This window comes from Solea solea, chromosome 11, assembly GCF_958295425.1.
Source record: "Solea solea chromosome 11, fSolSol10.1, whole genome shotgun sequence".
Classification (NCBI taxonomy): Eukaryota; Metazoa; Chordata; class Actinopteri; order Pleuronectiformes; family Soleidae; genus Solea; species Solea solea.
The window spans coordinates 17397088-17416720 of NC_081144.1; the positions used below are offsets into that span (position 1 = coordinate 17397088).

At 41.5% G+C, this 19633-nt stretch overlaps 1 protein-coding gene across 3 annotated transcripts in view; it reads right to left on the reverse strand.

Annotated features, from left to right (window-relative positions):
* Nucleotides 1-19633, reverse strand: part of LOC131468539 (helicase ARIP4-like) — a 54754-nt gene that overhangs the window by 22244 nt on the left and 12877 nt on the right. Inside the window, exon 2 of one of the 3 annotated variants that reach the window (XM_058642915.1) lies at nt 17889-18046. In XM_058642915.1, the coding sequence (XP_058498898.1) occupies nt 17889-18000 (112 nt within the window). In that variant the 5' untranslated portion in view covers nt 18001-18046. Of the gene's footprint in view, nt 1-4155; nt 4432-6168; nt 6473-17888; nt 18047-19633 lie in introns of those variants that run through there. The other 2 variants (XM_058642918.1, XM_058642916.1) reach the window with 2 other exon arrangements.

A 19633-nucleotide genomic window follows, 5' to 3' on the forward strand; every position in this document is an offset into this window, starting at 1 on the left:
AGTGACAAGGGTTTGTCACGTCTTTTAGTCGCGCGTTGACGTGTTGTTTGTTCCAAGCTATTTGCGTGTTCAAAGTTGTTTGTACTGCGGACTCAGGACAGTGATGAGAGATTGCTTCTCTGGTCAGATGCTTGTGTGAGTGAAGAAAAGGGTCGAATGAGGTCAAACACACACTTGACAACAGTTGTTCATAGTTGTTTTGGTTTGTTTTGCAGGACTTAACTGTAAAAGGAAAAAAAAAACAGAATAAGAAAAGAAAAACAGCGGTAGTTTTCAACAACTGGGTTACATCCCTTTACATAAGTGAGAAAGGAAAGATCTCAAGACTACAGCAGCTCTCAACATGACACACACACACACACAAACACACCTCTTATATAACAGACTGCCCGTAATGAGTTATTAAGGCTGCTTTATTAGAGCGAAGCAGGTGAGTTATAAAACCCTCCTGCCATTGGCCTGTGTGTGCGTGAGTGTGAAATGGGTGTGAGAGAGAAACACGAAAAAACATGGAGAGGTCACGACTAAAACAGCAGAGAGAGAGAGAGAGAGAGAGAGAGAGAGCAGTGGAGGGGTGTGGAAAAGGGCTGTTACTAGGCCAGTGTGTCACTGCTGCTGAGCAGCAGGAGGAGGAGGAGGAGGAGGAGGAGGAGGAGGAGGAGGAGACACGCACACACGCACGTTAGACTGATCATACCACAGCCTGTTACATAAACCCTTGTTGGCAGAAGACAGAACATCGACAGTTGCTGTTGTTTTACCGCAAGGTATACTGTCGAGCTGAATTGTATTATTATCCATCTATAAGAATTAGTGACATCTAATGGTGAGATTGCAACCAACAGGACGTCTTTCTTCTTAATTTACGTACAGAGCAATTGCTTTCAAATGTGAAACACACACATTTCGCCTGGTTTATTTCAGGCCACTGGAGAAAAATTGTGGCACAAAATGGCGGCCTCTCCATAAGCAAAGCACCTTAAATATATAAAAGGTTAACTCTAAAGCTAAAAAAAACTTCAAACTTTTTTTATTTAAAGCAATTCTACACTTATACAAACATAGTTATGGGTAGTATATTAGATTTCTGCCAATAAACACATAGATGTTACAAACTGGGTCTTCGAAAAGTGTTGAATTACTAAAATAAGTGCTAATAAGTAGAAACTGATAAATGAACGACCTCATGGTTCCATTTTGGGGTTGCTATTTATGACGGTGGACAGTGAACGCAGCACACAGGCTCATGAACGAGACAGGATAAGGAACTCTTTCTCCGTGCGGTTCTTTCAAACGTTGAAATTAATAGCATACCGTACAACACGCCTTCACATCAGGTATGTGATTCAATGTCAAGCGGCTCAAATAAAGAGCTTTGAACCAGCGGTCTCGGCAAGATGAGCAAACTAGAAGCAGCAGAAGCCAAAAGGGCGCAAATATGTGTTCCCGCGTTTGAACGACTGGAAACAACCACACAGGAGAAGTTGAGCCAAACACGACTCAGAGGACTGTAGCACTTCTTTTCACCAGCTGATGTCACAGTTCAAAATTGGTGCTGTTGCAGATTTGTTTTGCCGTTGCCATCATTGTTGGTTATTAAGAGTCGTACAAGTCATTTTGCCATTGATGAACTTCTCTGTTTTGGATGACTACAACAACCCACAACACTCTTCTCTATGAATATGAACCAAAGGATATAATGTCAACATGATTGGTGTCAGTATTAAGGCAATTAAAAAAAAAAAAATAAAAAAAAATGTAGGTGATAAAGAACAATGTTGAAGCTTTAAATAAAAGTGATATTTTACTTGTCAGACAATCATGGGAACATGAACTTGGTTATTATTCAGGTTCTGGCCACAGGCTGTGTCTCCGAGATCAGGGCAAGTTTTTGAGAGCTTTGTGCTTCTCACAGGACCACGAGGTACTGTATTAAACTCTAAAACAGTAATAGTAACTACATACTTAAAGTATAGTTGTTGCCTTCCATTTTTAGATACTTACTATATTTCTTTGGCTTCTTATAGTTACATAAATGATAATTACAGGTGAAAGAAATGAAAGACTGACGTTGCTACTGGATGTGGTTCAAATTCTGCTGTAACACAAATAATCAGGGCTATTAACTCTTGCTATTTGACACACAATGAGCCTTTAAAAACACCATCATGTCACAGAACGGATAAAAAAATCAATATATATCTCACTCCTGGGTAAGAATACAAGGTTATTGATGCGCGTAAGAAGGCAATAGCATTCGAAAACGGCACTTACATAGAAATTCATACAAGACTGAGAAATGCACAGAGCGTTAGACAAACAACCAAAGGATAGATAAAAATCTCTGTTTCTAAAAAGGGAATTTGCATTGATGGAGAACAAAGAAAATGAGTTCAGGTCTATGAAAAGAGACGCTAAAGTCCCGAAATGAGAGCCATGTGGCCAGCGGTCCAGTGGAGCCGACATCCTCTGTGCTGTAGAATTATGAAAGCAGCCAGACTCCACCGGTCTGAACAGGACAGGTTGTTCCCGTCTGGCATGCCAAAGCCAATTAAAGGTGAAGTCACCATGAAGTGCTGCACGTGTGTAAAATAAAGGCTATATAACAAGATCTCTGCCCTTGTATGGCATCACGGGTGCTGATGAAAAAGCTCTTTGACTGTGTATCAGTCAGGAACACACTGTACTAACAGGAGTGTAAACATGCAGGGCAGGGCTGTGGGTTTTTTTTTTCACTGCCACACTCAGACATAAGGCATCTAGTGTGTCTTTTTCACAGCGAGCGAACCACAGTGTAATCCCAAGAATTAAGAGAATGGGGAACGTTATTTATTTCTCCATATAGAAAAAACTGTGACAGACAGACACCGCAGAATAACCTGAACAAAAGACGACAGACTATTATGGTCATTTAAGTCCAAATGCTTGACTGCTTAATCCAGAGATCCTCGGCACATCTTTTCAAAACAATCTCTTTGCAAATGTGGCACAAAAGCAGCTACACGGGGAAGAAACACGTCTTCATTTTGTGTCTGTACTCTGCAACACTGGACTTTAAAGGAAACAGCGGTGACTGAGTTTTTTTTTTTACTTTAAGAGGACAAATGGAAGATCTTTGGAACCCCAGGGCCATGTGAACACAGTCAAAAAATATTCCGATTTTTAAATAAAAACGTCAGTCACACCTCAGTTTACGTATAGTCGACTGCACCACATTTGTCCTTACAGCTGACTTCATATAAGATTATATAAATATACACATGCACCTCAATTTAATCGCACTTTAAATACCTTATTGTTACATTCATCCAAAAGATGCAAAAATCTGAGCGATTACAAACATTCAAGTAGGGATTTAATCTCATTTTAAGGTTCTTAAGGGTCAAAGGTTCTACCATGATCATTTATTTTGTAAAAATAGACTGTTAGAAGATAGAGCGGACGTGACTGAAGGTGTAATACCATCTTTTTACGTTCATTTCTGCAGACAGCCAGTGGTGGCACACACTGTTCTGATGAACCACATGTTTTCCTGCCTGCACGCTTCCAGCATGGCCCAATCCTACACACATCCACCAATCACGCTGCAGCATTGGTTTAGGTAACCGTAGAAACAGCCAATAGGAGGGTGGGCCCCATGATGACAACACCAGAGAGAGAGAGAGAGAGACCGGCTCCGAGATGGGGAGGGAGAAAAATGAGATGAGCAGAACAGAACAGAACAGAACAGAGGGAGCAGGAATGGAAGAGTGTGGATGAAAAGGAGCGGAGAGACAAAGGTGCAGGGCGCGATTTGAGAGAAAAGAGGAGAGAGTGTGCTCAAGGGGGTGTGGACTCAGTGTTACAAAACAGGGTTAAGTAACTTCACAAGTGTCAATCAGCTGCAGCTGCACATTCAACTATTAAAACAGATCCATTCTCTTCCCACTGTCGCATAACTCACTGAATTTCCCCCTGTTCTTTAAGGAGGAAGCAGCTGAACAGCATCTCCTTATGTTAAAATAACAAAAGTGTCCATCATCTCATCAGACTTACAGTGTATCTCAAAAACCCCATCGACCCATCTCGATGGTCCCATTCCATATGCTCTCTTTTGCTACTGTACTTTCTTCAGGGATTCAAACCCTGCCTCAGGAGGAAGATGGTGTCACCTACCTGAAAAAGTCTCTGACTCGTCCAGGAGCAACATAGTTATCGAGCAAAGAAAATGAGCTGCTTCCCTTCGTCCTCCTCTTATGTATTGGTTCCTAACTCCCTGTCAATCTCTCTAAAGCGCTTCTGTCTTCTTCTTCTTCCTCTTCTTCACTTCAAAAAGTAGTCAACAAAAAGTCTATCTGTTTTCCGCAGCCTGTTTAATCTACTGCCTCAGTCACTGACTGACTGACCACTGGAGAACTGCTCTGCATGCTTTTCTACAGTCAATAACAATTTGAATGGTGGGGCTGCAGGCAGGCAGGCAGGCAGGCAGGAGGGCTGGCTGCTCAAACACTTACATAAGCCTTGATGATGGAGCTGGGGCCCCACAGAGGGGGGACTCCGACATACAGGGGAACAGCCTTCACAACCCCCCCCCCCCCTCCCAAAAAAAAAAAAAAAACACTCACAAGAAAACTGCATGTACGGAAGCAGCCACCCACATCATGCCGTCTGTGTATGTATCGCCGATCGTTATAGAAAGTGAGATAATGGGAGAAGCAATCGGCTTCAAACACCTCTGTCTGGAATGACTGAAAGGTTAACACAAGAGGAAACGTGTACATGAAAGCAACAACACATGTGACTGACGTGACCTCAGTAAAGGGTAAGACTTCACACAACAAATCCATACACGTTACATGGTAACTGAGAGACAGCTCAGGGTCACAGAACACAAACACTACTGACTTATATATAACTTTAAAATAACCACCTCTACACTTACTATGGGTTTCAAGGACTTTGTCAGAGAATCTTTTTTTCAACTTTCACATATGAACAGACAGACAGACAGGCTTGAGTGTCTATGACAAAATAAAAGGACACACAGGAGGAATGTGGTAATGCTGCAAACCTACTCTGCCTTTACACTCTTTGTAAAATGACTGGGGGGGGGAGGCTGCTGGAATGTAAAAATCACATAGATTAGTAAGCCTATGTTTAGTTCAGTGTACATAAAAAAAGGAAATGAAGTCTAAGATGAGAGAAAGCGTTCACAACACAAACCTCTACCACGGCGACCAAATCGCACAAGAGTAACCATTGTTCTTTTGTGTTATTTGGTTATGAATCCAGATCTTTATCGCCACTATAATCTAACACACCAGCCCTGGAAATATTCACCCCAAATATGTCATTTACGCTACTCACAGACAGACACGTGAGACCAAAAACACAACCTTCATGGCAGAGGTAATAAACCTGACATGTGTGCACATCACACACAGTTTTAACCAAAGGCTGTAACTAAAAGGGAAAGATACACTACGGTTTTTTGCTTGGATTTATTGTGACTATGAATTGTTTTAACAGAGCAAAATAGTAAAAACAAAAACCCAATAGTATTTATCAGTTATCTTTTGAAGATAAATTCTTGTTGACCAGTCGTATATGTGTCATTTTGTCTTTGTCGCTTTGTCAGCGTCTTCGTAAAGACATTTTTTTAATCCCCTCATCGTATACGTTTTCAGTTAAAATGAACACACTGGTGGCAAGTATTTGAAAAAGATTTTGAAAACATTATTATTATTATTATTATTATTAATAATAATAATAATAATAATAATAAACTTTACAGGGAACATTTCATGCTGAATTTGACGTCTCATTCACCCAGAGACTGTGGGGACTCTCTGAAAGACTCTCTGAAAGGATGAGCTTTCATTTCATGGAGAGATAAGAATACATTTCATACTATGCCTTGTGAAACCTCTGCACAGTAGTCTGCCTTCATGGCCGAGTCAAAGACTTACCAGTTCACCACATATAGGTCAGTGTGCTAGACACCCCGACCCCCCCCCCCCCCCCCCACCCCACCTTTGAGCCTGTAGGCATTCGCTGATACAGAGACGCTCAGCAGAAGGAACACAACAAGAGAGACACAGGAAGAAACTCATGTGTGGAGAGAGAGCAAAAAAGAAACCTCGTCTCTAACAGAGAGTGAGTAACTCCAGAGAGAATCCTGCTACTCACCCATGTCATATGGTTCAAAGTTTTTACTCCTCTCCTACTCTGGTGAGAGATCCATGACTCCTCTCTCAGAAACTTCCTCCGGCTGCTGTGTGTTTGTCCTTCACACTCATGCTGCTGACACACGTCCCTGACTGTCCCGTCTCAACCGAGCGTGTCTGTGTGAGTGTGTAAGAAAGGGAATGAGTGTGAGGCTCTCAACATCTAGCTGTAGCCTTGTCTCGCAGCATTCTGGGCGCTCCGGTGAGGACACAGGGCCACTGGGACAATTACAAAACAATGAGTCGCTGAAAGCTTCCCCCGGCCAGCCGTGTGTAGGAACCCCCCTCCTCTGTGCTGCTTTTCCTGTCTACATCCTCCTCCCATCTCTCTCTCTCTCTCTATATCTCTCCCCTCCCAGCTGGCCAACTGACACAGTGTGATGTCAGCAAGCCACTCCCCCTCCAGAGGGGCTGCCTTAGGTAACAGGGGTAATGAGGTTCAACCAGGACAAGGAAAAGACAGCAGTGCAGAGGGCAATTGGTCATCGTGACAGACTGAATACAGCTGCAATACTGTTAAATTGAGGTAATTTAAATGAAATATGAGTGGATTTTAAAGAGATATTAAATCCTTCAGAAATGTGATCTGTAAAAAAATAATAAAGTTAGTTTTTGTTTCTTTCATTTTATGACCAAAAATACCAATATTATTACCTTTAATTAGTTTGGACCCAAGTGCATCTCTCCACGACCACAAGTCAAATTCATGGGCATTTTAAAATATGGCTGACTTTCTAAGTTAAGAACGTTGACACGTTCAAAATAAATCCTCTATGAGAAGCTTCTGGTGTTAGTTCCTGTTAACAGAGTCTTCCCTGCTAAAACCCCCCCCCCCCCCCCAAAACATTCTGTTTATTTATTTGACTGTTCATCTGACTGGAAACTACAGATGGAAAATTACTGGTAGAAAGCATATTTATTCTTGGTGAGAGTAATGTCTTTTGTACATTTAATGCACTAAACTAATACACACAGCTTTCTTTTATATGACATATTCTTTATAAACCAATATGGTATCACATGTCCATGTGATAACCAATTAAGAGCAGGGGGAAGAAGGTAGGTGGAGCTGAAGTCAAGTTCTAGGACCATCAGGTTAGTGTTCAAGATGGAACATTGTCATTTACCTTCCCAGGACATACAACACATACTAACAATACCAGTTCACATTCAGTAATATTCCCTGAATTGTGAAAGCTTTACTTGATTCCGATAAATGCTACAAATGCCACAGAGAGGAGATTTCAGAATCAACTGAATGCAAAAGCCATCAAAGGTGAGAAGTCCACACGACATGACTTTGAGAGTTGGAGGATCCCACACTTCACAACACGCTGCCTTGTGATCTGGAGTCTCTGGAGTCACACTACATTAGCACTGACAGTTGGAGATTGGATATGTCACCTCACAACTTCTGTCACACAGTCCTGTTCCCAGCATGGACGGCGGGTTGGCTCGATTTGTCACAGACTCAAGCATTTGCGATGCCCTGGGTAGACAGTGGTGTGTCCACGCGGGTTAAGTCTTTGAATATTTCACACATAAACCCCATTATCACTTATGAAAACACCAATTTAAATCTGGTTTTAATTGACATTAACTTCCAGGTCAAAAGACACTGCGGTGCTTGCAGGTTTGGCTCCGATCGGCATTGGTGTGAAGACCTCGGTGGGTTAACGCGTTCAAACCAGAATTATATTCTGTTTCCAATGAAAACATTGAAGTAGACTGAAGTCAGAAGGATGGATATGTGTGAGAGAAAAGGAAAAGGGATGGAAAAGAGAATAGGAATATTATGGTAATAATATCTCATGATATGCTTATCTTATTTTGTACATTTTATGTGAAGGCCTTACACTGATGCTAACATTTACTGATTATCATTACCAAGCTGCTCCCTGACCATTACATAAAGAACAACATGGTCGTCCTCAAATAACAATTGCATTATATTATTATTATTAACATGTTGTTATTGTGCTGTAATTCAAAGTGTTTGACCAAAAAGGGTAAAATGTGAATGCATGGAGTAGAAGAAGGACATGAGAGTGAGAGGGCAATGAGGGCAGAAGACGATTGGTTCAAAACAATCCTATGAACCCCACTGTCCTTTAAACCCTTGTTGGTGGTGTGGGATTACACACACACACACACACACACACACACACACACACACACACACACACACACACACACACACACACACACACACACACACACACACACACACACACACACACACACACACACACACACACACACACACACACACACACACACACACACACACATACATACACACATACATACACAGACTGGTGGAAGGTGAGAGCCCAGTCTTACATGTCCACACACACACACACTAACCCACATTACATTTCTCCTGAGCCTGGGGGAGGGGCGTCAGAGCAGGAGTATACTGAGGTGGGGGAGGAGGAGAGGGGAGGCAGCAGCAGTGTGAAGTGGAGCTTGCCTGGCAACATATGAACTCACTCACACTCACTCACACACACACTCTCACCTTTGCCATACTACCATGGTTCTGGTCTCTAGCCACGCCTCCTGCGAGGAAGGAAAGTAGCTGACATTTCACTGTTTACATAACCTCAATTGACCGACAGGCAGAGAGCAAGAGCGCGAGGGAGAGAGCAAGAGAGCGAGAGCCTTTACTTGTTGACATCGAACCAAATAAGTCACTTTATTGCTTCCTCTGTGTGATTTTGCTCTGCATCAGAATCCAGAGTGAGGCTTCATGCAAACTACTATGTTTTCATTTCTGCATCTCTCTGCATCCAGGTGAACATTTCAGCCCAGCATTCCTCACTCTCACACACAGACAGTATATTAGAGCGTCTGAATGTTTCACATGCAAAGGTCTCTGTATTTCTGGTCATCCCACCACATCACTTTCACAGACTTCACCAAATTTGAAGAGACTTTGAGCACACACTAACCGACTGGTTTCAGCAGATTTTTCCATTTAGCAGCAAACAGTTTGCCCTTGCTGTTGTTTGAACAGCTATCAGCTCTGACAAATCAAAGAAGAAAAGACGGCTATGGGGGAAGTCGACGTCGGCATCGAAGTTGAGATATTTGCGCTACTTCCTGTCGTCTTCTGGCGTTATTTCCTGTGTCCCACCTAATCTTCTTCATTGGCTACACAATACCAGACTGCGTCCAGAGTTGGCTCTAACATGTTTGACTGACTGTGACTGAGGTTGGGATGGATCTTTCACCCTCACACACTTGCCGGGTTGTGTCTTTACCGCTCACACACTAGCAGAACTTTCTGTGCCTGACTGTCCGGAACTGTGCCGAACAGAGTGGACTCTGCACGACTGTGAATCGTGTGTAAAAACTCTACTCCACTCTGTTTTTCACTCAAAAACAGCCAGAAGCATTTTCAAACTTCTGTCTGTTTTTCTATTTTTAATGAGAACAGAGTCATATGAATGTGGTCTCAGATGATGCACATAAAAGACAATAGTGTATGAAAATAATTTAACTGTGATTTAAAACTCCACGTGTCTCAAACCACCTCTGAAAACGGTTTGAATGATTGGTCGGAAATACATGTAGTTGTGTTCATACATGTACATACACATGGAGTTCTCAGGAAACGTCTTAATACCAGGTCTAGTACAACTGAACGTGTGACACTTGATATTTCAAGATATATAAAATCACTTGAGTTTTTGCAGAGAGACCACATGAGAGAACCTTTGCCTGTGCATATCCAAAAACTTTTTATAAACTTATAATACACATTTAATAAAGGCATGTAGGCGTGGCTGAAATACACGCAGTAAACTGTTTAAAGTTAGGGAGGAGAACTCATAAAGAGCAGAGATAAAGTCTGCAACGCACGTTTAAATCCAAACCTTACAGTGGCTTCATCACATATTGCACGTTCATGTTTTTCACACTTCAAAGTACTTTAAAATAAAGCTGCTGTGGCATAAATCAATTTAATTTGCCACAAGTGGGACTCCAATCAAGCTCTTGACACAAGAAAGGTAATTAGAGCAAATATAATGTAAGTGAGGAAAAATCTGGGGAGCCACACTGAGGAGATTTTAGTTTTAGTTGTCTAATTAATTTGCATACATTTCTAAATGTGTGTGGTAAATCTACCACGCAATACAGAGTACACGAAATGAAAGGGACTGAATATTAGCTGAACCACTGATTGCAATGGTCTCAAAGACTCAAAGATGCAGAACATAATATCTGAGGAACTGGTTTAGTTTGGGGCTAATATTTAGGTTCAGGTTAGAGTTAGGGATTAACTGGTTATGGTTAAGATTAGGGATACCTGGTGCGTTTACATGTTGTAAATCCAACTATAGTCAGACTAAGACAATAATTTGGTAATAATTAGCGTTGGCAAGAGCAAAAGCTACAGAGAAGACCCACTTTTGGACTGACGAAGAAGTGAGGCTGTGCAAACCTGTGTGTGTGTGTGTGTTTGTGTATTGGGTCAGGGATCACTGCGTGAATAATTAGATCCATTGACAGGAAGTACAGTTTTTGGTTTAAAAACTGCAGAACTGCATGTAAGTATGGATGGACAGAAACAAAGACCTTTATATATAGTATATATATATATATATACTATATATATACACACACACACACATATATATATATATATATACACACACACATACACATATATATACACATACAAACACATATATATACACATACACACACATATATACATATCCATACGCACATACGCTGTTTTTTTAACCTAAACCTAATTCTAACCCTAAGCCTAAAACCAGGTCTTAATCCTCAAAAAGCCCATTAAAGTTGTGTGGACGAGCAGAAAATGTCCTCACAAGGTCAACATGTCCTCACAAAGATAGGTTTGCTTGACAATTGGTAAGCACACCCTATTTAAGACATGTGCGCGCACACACACACACACACACACACACACACACAATATGAAATGTTTCAACTGATGTTATTCCACAATTAAAGCAATACAGCTCATACATCCATCATCCAAGAGGTAATCTCAGCTGACATAAGGCGATATGCTGGGTACACCCTGGACAGTTTGCCAGTCCATCGCAGAGCCACACACACAGACAAACAACCATTCACTGTCACAGTCACACCTACGCTCAATTTAGAGTGACCAATTTACCTAGTCCCCATATTGCATGTTTTTGGACTGTGGGAGGAACCCAGAGAAAACCCACAGGGTGATCAAAAAGTGTATTTTCAAACAAATAAAATACAATATTTTTGAATGGTTAAATCTCTTTTTTGTGTGTTTTGATTTTGTGGTTCATTTTGTTTGCTCAATTCAAAGGATTCTGCAAACATTGTGCACTGAGGAGACGGTCCTGCTTCCACTGTTCATTTCTGAGTGGAAAACTGAAAGTGAAAAACACAACATTAGTAGTCTCCCTTTCAACAGTAACTACCTAATGTTCCACCTGACCACTTCTGACCTAAGCTGGCGAAGTGATGCATCTTGTAGCTGATTAAACCACCAGGTGCCTGCAACATTCGTGGGAGGAAACATGTTAACTTGTTTTTCTGAGTGTTCTCTGCTTACCCACGCCTACACACAGGCAGGGGAGCCACAAGCTAATTAACAGACTATTACTCTCCTGCTCTCTGGAGTGTGTGTGTGTGTGTCTATGTACGAGAGTGTGTGTGTGTGACTAAACCTCGTTACAGCATCATCTTAGCTATGGGGGGCCAACAACATGCACGCACGCACACACACACACCCTTCAATCTGTTCACACAGACTCACAAACACCAACGCATGCATCACTAACATGGAAGTACTGTGAAGTGTCAAGTATTTCATCGCAATAAAACACACACACACACACATAATACCTTTATCGAATACCTGGTGCACATGTATGTATACGTGAACCAGGAGCGTCTCGTGTTGTCTCACAAGAGAGATGTTTATCATTGGACATGAGTGCTTGTTCAAGGCCCTGGTATACTTTCGTGTCACATATCGCGGACCCTGCACGTGCAGCCCATATTTTTTAAGATGCAGTCTTGCATGTGCATTTGTCGGCTGAATCATTTGACCTTACAAATTTGGTGCACTGCAGCAAACACCTACATGCCTAACCTAAAAGTGAGCGTAACCTAGAATTAACTGTGCAGGCATCCCAACAGTGCTGTGATGCTGAAGAGGACGATTTATTTTGGGAAACTCGTCCCACCTATACAAGTCCATTTCTCAATGTCACTCTGAAGAATGGCCTTGCTTGCACGCATGTGCAAACACAGAGACACACACACACACACAGGTTAGTGCAGCTCTCCTTTAAAGCACTCTACATTGATTTACACTCAGTAGACAGTCATGACGAAGCAGTATCCTTGAGCTAAATCTAACCACAATCTGAAATCTTAGCCTTAAACTTAACTGGTTCCTCAGATATGATGCTCTGCCTCATTAGGACCAGGTTTAGGTCTAAATCTATTACTACTACTGGTCCTGACAAGGTCAGGAAAGGTCCTTAAGACATAACAAGGGATTTACTTTAGGTCAAGACAGAAGGAGGAAATGGCAACATCTCCTAAGTCAAGTGACTACCAACAGGTTGGAGTATGACTTTAAACACAAAGACGCACCAACAAAAACAACTAATAATAATAATCCTTCCAGTTTCAATAGGGTTCTTGCAACCTTGTTGCTCGAACCCTAATTAGGCGTAATTTGTACATTAACAATGAGTGTTCTTAAAAGATAAAAAAAATGGATAAATTCTAAACCTACTGATAACATTCATTTAGTAAATCTATCTTCAATCCACGTTTCTTTCCATGTCCATTAATACATTTTCTGTGTGGGATGATCATCCATCCATCCATCCACCTTCTTCCCCTCAGCTGACATCGGGCGATAGGCGGGGTCACACCCTGGACAGATCACAGCCACATGTAGAGACAAACAACCATCCACTTTCACACCAGTTTCCAAATCCGCATGTCTTTGGACTATGGGAGGAAACCGGAGAACCCGGAGAAAACCCACGCACACACAGGGAGAACATGCAAACTCCTATTTTGCTTTGTATAGTCAGGTGTTGTGTTTTTATGGTAGATTAATGAAAGAAGTTCTGTGAGAGAGTAAGTTAAGAACAGAAACACTGAAAAGCAGATCATTTATAGTACAGTTGTGGAAAAAAATCAAACAAAACAAAGTAGACAAAGGCTCTCAGAAAAATAAATAGAAAAGGAAACCGTGTAGAAAGAGAAGGAAAGGGGGAACGTCAACCATTAGGGAAGGAATTGTCACAACTCTGAGAGGGCTGGCGTCCTGGTGACAGTTGTTATGGTAACAGTGGGACATACGCAGGAGACAGCGGGGAGTGATGATGTCTCAAGAGCAAAACTGACTTGTGAGGAAGGCAAGCTTGCATGTGTTTTTTTCTCCTCGACACTCTTTCCCACCATTTTTGCCCTCGAAAGTAAACTAGTAAACAGTCTCAGCAGCAAAACAAGATTTCATCCATAATCCCATTCAGATTATGTAACATTTTTGCATTAAATTATCTAAAACCGACGAGACTAATGTTACATATAGCACTGTGTTTAAATCTGAATGCATCGTCAGCTCTGTCTGTTTTGATTTCAGTGAGCATTTAAGCATTCGGATCTGGGACAAGGTGGCTGAAAGTTGGCTTTATATATTAGACAATTTTCAAAGAGGTGAACTCACGTGTATGTCATGCTTAAGCATGTTTTGAATAAAACTGGCACATTTTTAATTAGGGTTGCACTCCAGGTCCACTAGAGCCAAGGTTGTGCTATTATTATCATGTGTAAAAGGTGGGTCACACTAAATACTTGACACCTTAACCTGTAGAAGCTAATGAAGGCGTGAGTGAGGAAAGAAATATTCAGCACTACGAGTTAGCCAGTGTGTTGTCGTTTGTGTTTTCATTTCATTGTGTGTATTTGTCACTAAGGCGTCACACTTACTCGTTGCAGCGTTCCTTGTAAAGAGCAAAATGCATAAGGAAAGCAAACAAGACAATAATTCCCATGACCTCACGTCATCCTCAAACTAGGTTGTTTATCGCTCCGACTGAAAGACACTTAGCGGCAGAAATGACATAATGGTGCATTTCCACTATACAGTGCTAGCACAACTCAGATAGCGCGTTTCCACTCGCCTGCCTCGCGTTGCCATGGTACGGTTATTTTGCGTTTCCATTAGCGATAGTAAACCAAATTTTTTTTGAGTTCAACACTGGTATCAAGTTGTTCTTCTGTGAGGTTTTGCTGTGTTTTTGGGCTCATGGTCATGTTAGACAATCCTTCCCTATTGTAATCTTTTGGGGACTAGGAGACATGCTACAACATTTAGGTACAGTATGTCATGCTCGTTCTGTAATTTCGCTACACTTTATCTTCGCTGTGTGTGTTTGTAGATACGTAAGAAGAGCAGAACGTCACATACTTCGTTAAAAAAACCCCACAATTATTGAAAGATGACTTTCAAGATGACAGCTGATTTGCTGGGTCAATTGCACAACTGCTGTGGCAAACATGTTTTATAAGCCTGGGCATTAAACAGGAAGAGCACAAGGACGAGGCTCATCATCAACTCTCTCCCTCAAACACATGTGACACACACATTAAGTGCATATGTGTGTGTGTCTGTACTCGTTACTCGTTAAGTCTGAGCAAGCAACACAGACTCACTGTAATAAACCTCTGACAAATGTATATGGGCTAAGGACATGCACAGACATTTTATATGTAGATATATATATATATATATATATATATATATATATATATATATATATATACACACACGTACTGTGTATATATATATATACACACACACATATATATATATTTTTTAAGCAATACTGTAATTTTGCATGATGTAAATGATTATTTTCATAATCGATTAATCTGTTGCTTATTCTCTCAATTAATCAAGTATTTGTTTGGTCCATAAAATGTCTGAAAATGTTAAAAAATGCTGATTGGCGTTTCCCAGACCAGGAAATGACGATGTCCTCAAATGTCTCGTCAGGATGAATGATTTCTTTGTTATATGGAGCAAAGAAACCAGACAATATTTACATTTAAGAAGCTGAAAAATCACCAGAGAACTTGTTTTCTCTTATCGACAACAGTGGAACCGAATAATCGAGTAACAAAATAGTTGACAGTAATTGATGAATTGATTATTCGTTGCAGCCTTTAGATGTAAACTTACCAACACAATCACAGTGGTTACATAAACAAGGCCACTTAACTTAATTGTGCTCTAACACACTTCCTGTTGGCATGTATAAGTCTGCTGCTTTTATAATTTTGTACTAATGATTGATTGTACTATCACTCCATAGACAAAGTCTATGTTTATTTAAGTTATTTATTACTGGAAATAATTCAGCACCATTAGCATCAGATGTACAGAAATAACAAATGACCTAACTTACTGAGTCGTTTTCGTCTTCCATCAAATTACAATGTAAGCAGAATATCACATACAGCTTCACACAGTGTTATATTTTTAGAGGTGGTCTGGCCTTCTCTGGTGAGAAGCAGTGCGATGCCTTTTCATGGAGCCCCAAAATCCCTTGACAGGCCCATCATTTTCAAAATTCAATGGCATAATTTGGTGCAATAAAAGTGATTTATGTTCTCAAAACTGCCGCGAGACAGAACATTCATAATGAAGACATCTTGGAGAAGACGTGTGTGCATATGCAGGGTGAATTAAGGTCTTATACTGCACTCATGTGACCTCTACAGTGGTTAAAAAAAGTGTAAATCATACGCACCTATAATTATATACTTCATTTACATAGCGCAGTACCTATCATATAACTCTCTGAACTCTCACACAATTCTTATTTAAACCCTAATGTCTGCACCTTCAAAGTCCTAAAATGTAAACATAAGTCTAAAAACATTTGTTATTCCGGCAGTTAAACCTTTCATTCTTTTGTCTCAAATCAAATAAAAAAGCACTCAGAGTGAGGGAAATGCAACAATTATGGGTCCAGTTTCAGAGATCTAAGTCAGCAAGGTGCTTTTGACTGTGTCGCAGCTCCTCTATACATCTCTCCTTTCAAATCTAGAATTCCCCCTCGCCGTTGCTTGCTTCTGCCGACAAGTCAAGTTGCAGGAAATGAGGTCCCCGTCTCATATTCTGCTCCTGAAAAATGATGTCACAGTGAAGCTGACCTGGATATAAAATGTCATTATTGCATTAGTTTACCTCATAAATAATTTGTATGAAAATCTATCATGTAAACGGACACCTTTTTGAGTCATAGCCAAAAACAAAACGTTTTTGTGCCTATAGGTTGAAAAAAACCCTTCATTAACAATTGTGGATGGACATGAAGGCAAAAAAGAAATGTTATAAAACTTTAAAAACTAAAAAAAACAAAAAAAAACAAATCCTTTCTCTTGAAAAACAAGACCAGTCAAGTTACCAAACTAAAGTTTAAATCTTACCTCCTACTCCCCAAAAACACACAGCTAGAGACACATCTGCCCACACACACACACACACACACACACACAAACTTAGCCTCTAACAGAACGAGATGATTCATTGGGTTATGCAACATGTGCTGGCAACAGAAGAAATGAGGAAAGGAGGAGACTTTTTTTCCCTATGGAAGGACACGAGGCCACAGAGGCTGCTGAGGGGAGACTGTGTGATCACACATGTGGACAGTAGAGTACAGTACAGTAACAGAAACTGAGCCGTGAGCCAAAGTGTGCCGAGTTTCTCCTTGTGTTTTATCCATGGAAGGAAGACAGACCCAAGATCTGCCTCCTTCTGTGTGTGCAGAAAGGTGCATAAACATTCTCGCCTCACACACACAGACACACACAGACACACACATGCCTGTGGTTTCACTCGTGCTAAGATAAAAATAAGGGTCTGCGTCAGTGTGGCATTCCATAAAGGTGCATCTGATCCCACATTCAATTCACACACATCGTCTCTGGTTTGCACACTGACATCACAGTGGACCTCAGCAGACTGGCAGCTGTGGGAAAATATTGAGATCTACCCATAAGCCTTTTTGTTTCTTGATTATTTCTAATGACTTTCCTTCTCCAGATTTACAGTTTCCAGTTTTTGACATTTGTTTGTAACTAAACTGTGACTGTAACTAAACAAGCTTTTTCTCTTTTGTTATACTATATTAAACGCTTTTGTTTTTTGTCTAAAAGGCATGTGACCCAGGTGAAGTCATCTTTATTATTGGCAGCAAATTCTTCTTCTGGAAGTTAGTTAGCATGTCGTTTTCATTTCATATTATTAGTGATACTCGACGTAAAATATACAAAATAGTACTAACTCTATCGTTGTCACCGATCGCCATTATGTAGTTGCTATTGTATAAATGACGAGACGACCAGTGGCGACTGAAATGGTGCTGATCGACTTTCTCGACAGATTCACCAGGGTTCAAAAATCCCAGGTTTACAAAGGTACAGTATATAATAAAAATTCCAAACAGGCTTGAGAGATGCCACAAGGCCAAACAATCAGAGAACAATCAGCAGTGACTGAAAGAACAGGGAGTCCTGCACCGGACGGTGTTTCCCCCACACAGCATCATCACGCATGATGTTAACTGACAACATCCAACTACTCTGTCTGTGGTGGATTTGTTTTTGGTGACTCACCGGAAATCCCCTCATCCTCGTCGGCGTCATCGTCCCCCTCTTCATCACTTACGTAACAGAACGCCACTTCCGTTTTCCTCCCATTCAGCCGTGCCTCGTCTTTGTCAGACATCCTGATGTGCTGCTGCTACCTCAGCATGGCCACACTTCACACACACCTGTAACGACAAAGACAGAAGAGAGAGAGTATTGATAAATAAATCCACGAGTGCAGACAACATGAGCAAAAATAATTCATATTTCACGGCCAACAAATGACTCATCTGCTGGTTGGCATGTTCATAATTTCCACCAAAATTAGCAAGAGTACATTATCTACAGATACACTAGCTCAACATGCTAGGTGCGGTCATGTAGCGTGACGTCGTCGTACTGGTGCGACAACAATGAACGACGACACTGAACACAACAGACAACAATGGAGGGTCATTTTTTTCTCTCCACACGACATCGAGCTTCGTATGATAATAGACTGCGGGCGTTGAAGAAACACCGGTCGCAGGGGAGTGACCCTTTCCTGTCGCCCAATCAGCTCACTGTCGTGAGTGGAGCCGGGCTAGCGTCACTCCGAGGGAAGGGGGTGGTAGAAGAAGAAATGACCGCCATCACCCAGGTGTCACGTTTCCATTACCAATGACTGAAGGCTGATACAAACTGGTCTAGACTGGAGGAGTCACTGGACCTGGGAGTGAATGCTGTGTTGCGACTTTCCAGCCCTTTAACGTCGCTTGAGAGGAGATAGGTCCTGTTTGTTTGTATGACGCGCTGCCGGTACAGAGGAGCACGCTGAGCCCGGGTAAGCAAGTTTCAGGATGTTTAATAAACACAACAGCTACTACAGCGGTTATTTGGAAATGCACACCCAGGTAAGATGTAGTACGTGCACTGTTTGCGTATGTGTATCATAGCTGAACATAAAGCGGTCAACAAAAGTTACGGCTACCTGACTCTCCTCTCTACTCCCAGTGCAGGTGATTCAGCCCCTAATTATAACCTACGACTGCCTTATACGGTGCCCACGTGACCCAAACCTCACATATCACCGTGGCAACCATACCGAACAAATCAAAGCCCAAATAATCCCCCGCAAGCAATGTGTGGCTCCTACATGCTGGTTTTGTTTTTTTTTACCAGTGGCAGACGTGATTAGCACTGTTGAGGTGGTGAGGTTGAATTGAGACTAAATTGTGAGATTTTTAAATGTGTAAAGGCGGTGAGTGTAATAGGCTGGTGTGCTGTAGCCTCAAATGTCCAAATGTCAGCCAAAAGTGGCTCCGGCTTCCCCAACTGTCAGTGGTATAGGTGATGAATGGACCAACCTCGGACAACAAACTCGTCGTGACTTCAGGAACTACTGTTTTCCGAGATCAGGTAAAAATGATCAATACTACTTTAATTAAATGGCCAAAAGACATGACCGCATTTTATGGCGGTGGCTCACTCATTAGGGAGATGGTTGCCGCGGGTTTATCGAGAGAAGGAAACGCTTCAGTTTTATTTTGTTCCCGCTGCACAGTAGATGTAAAAGTTCTTGTCAGAAGACAGGACAGAGCACTTCAAAATCCACCCATTATGACCTAGAGATGAAAGAGAGAGGGAAATGTCCCAGAGAGAGACACAGTGAGAGAGGTGAAGAGCTCTTTCAAGTTACTACAACGCTTTTAAAGCTCCATCTTTAAGCAGCAGCAGCAAAATCTCTGTGCAGCAGTGAAACCACAGGTGACCGTCGTGCCCAGTTTGGTCAC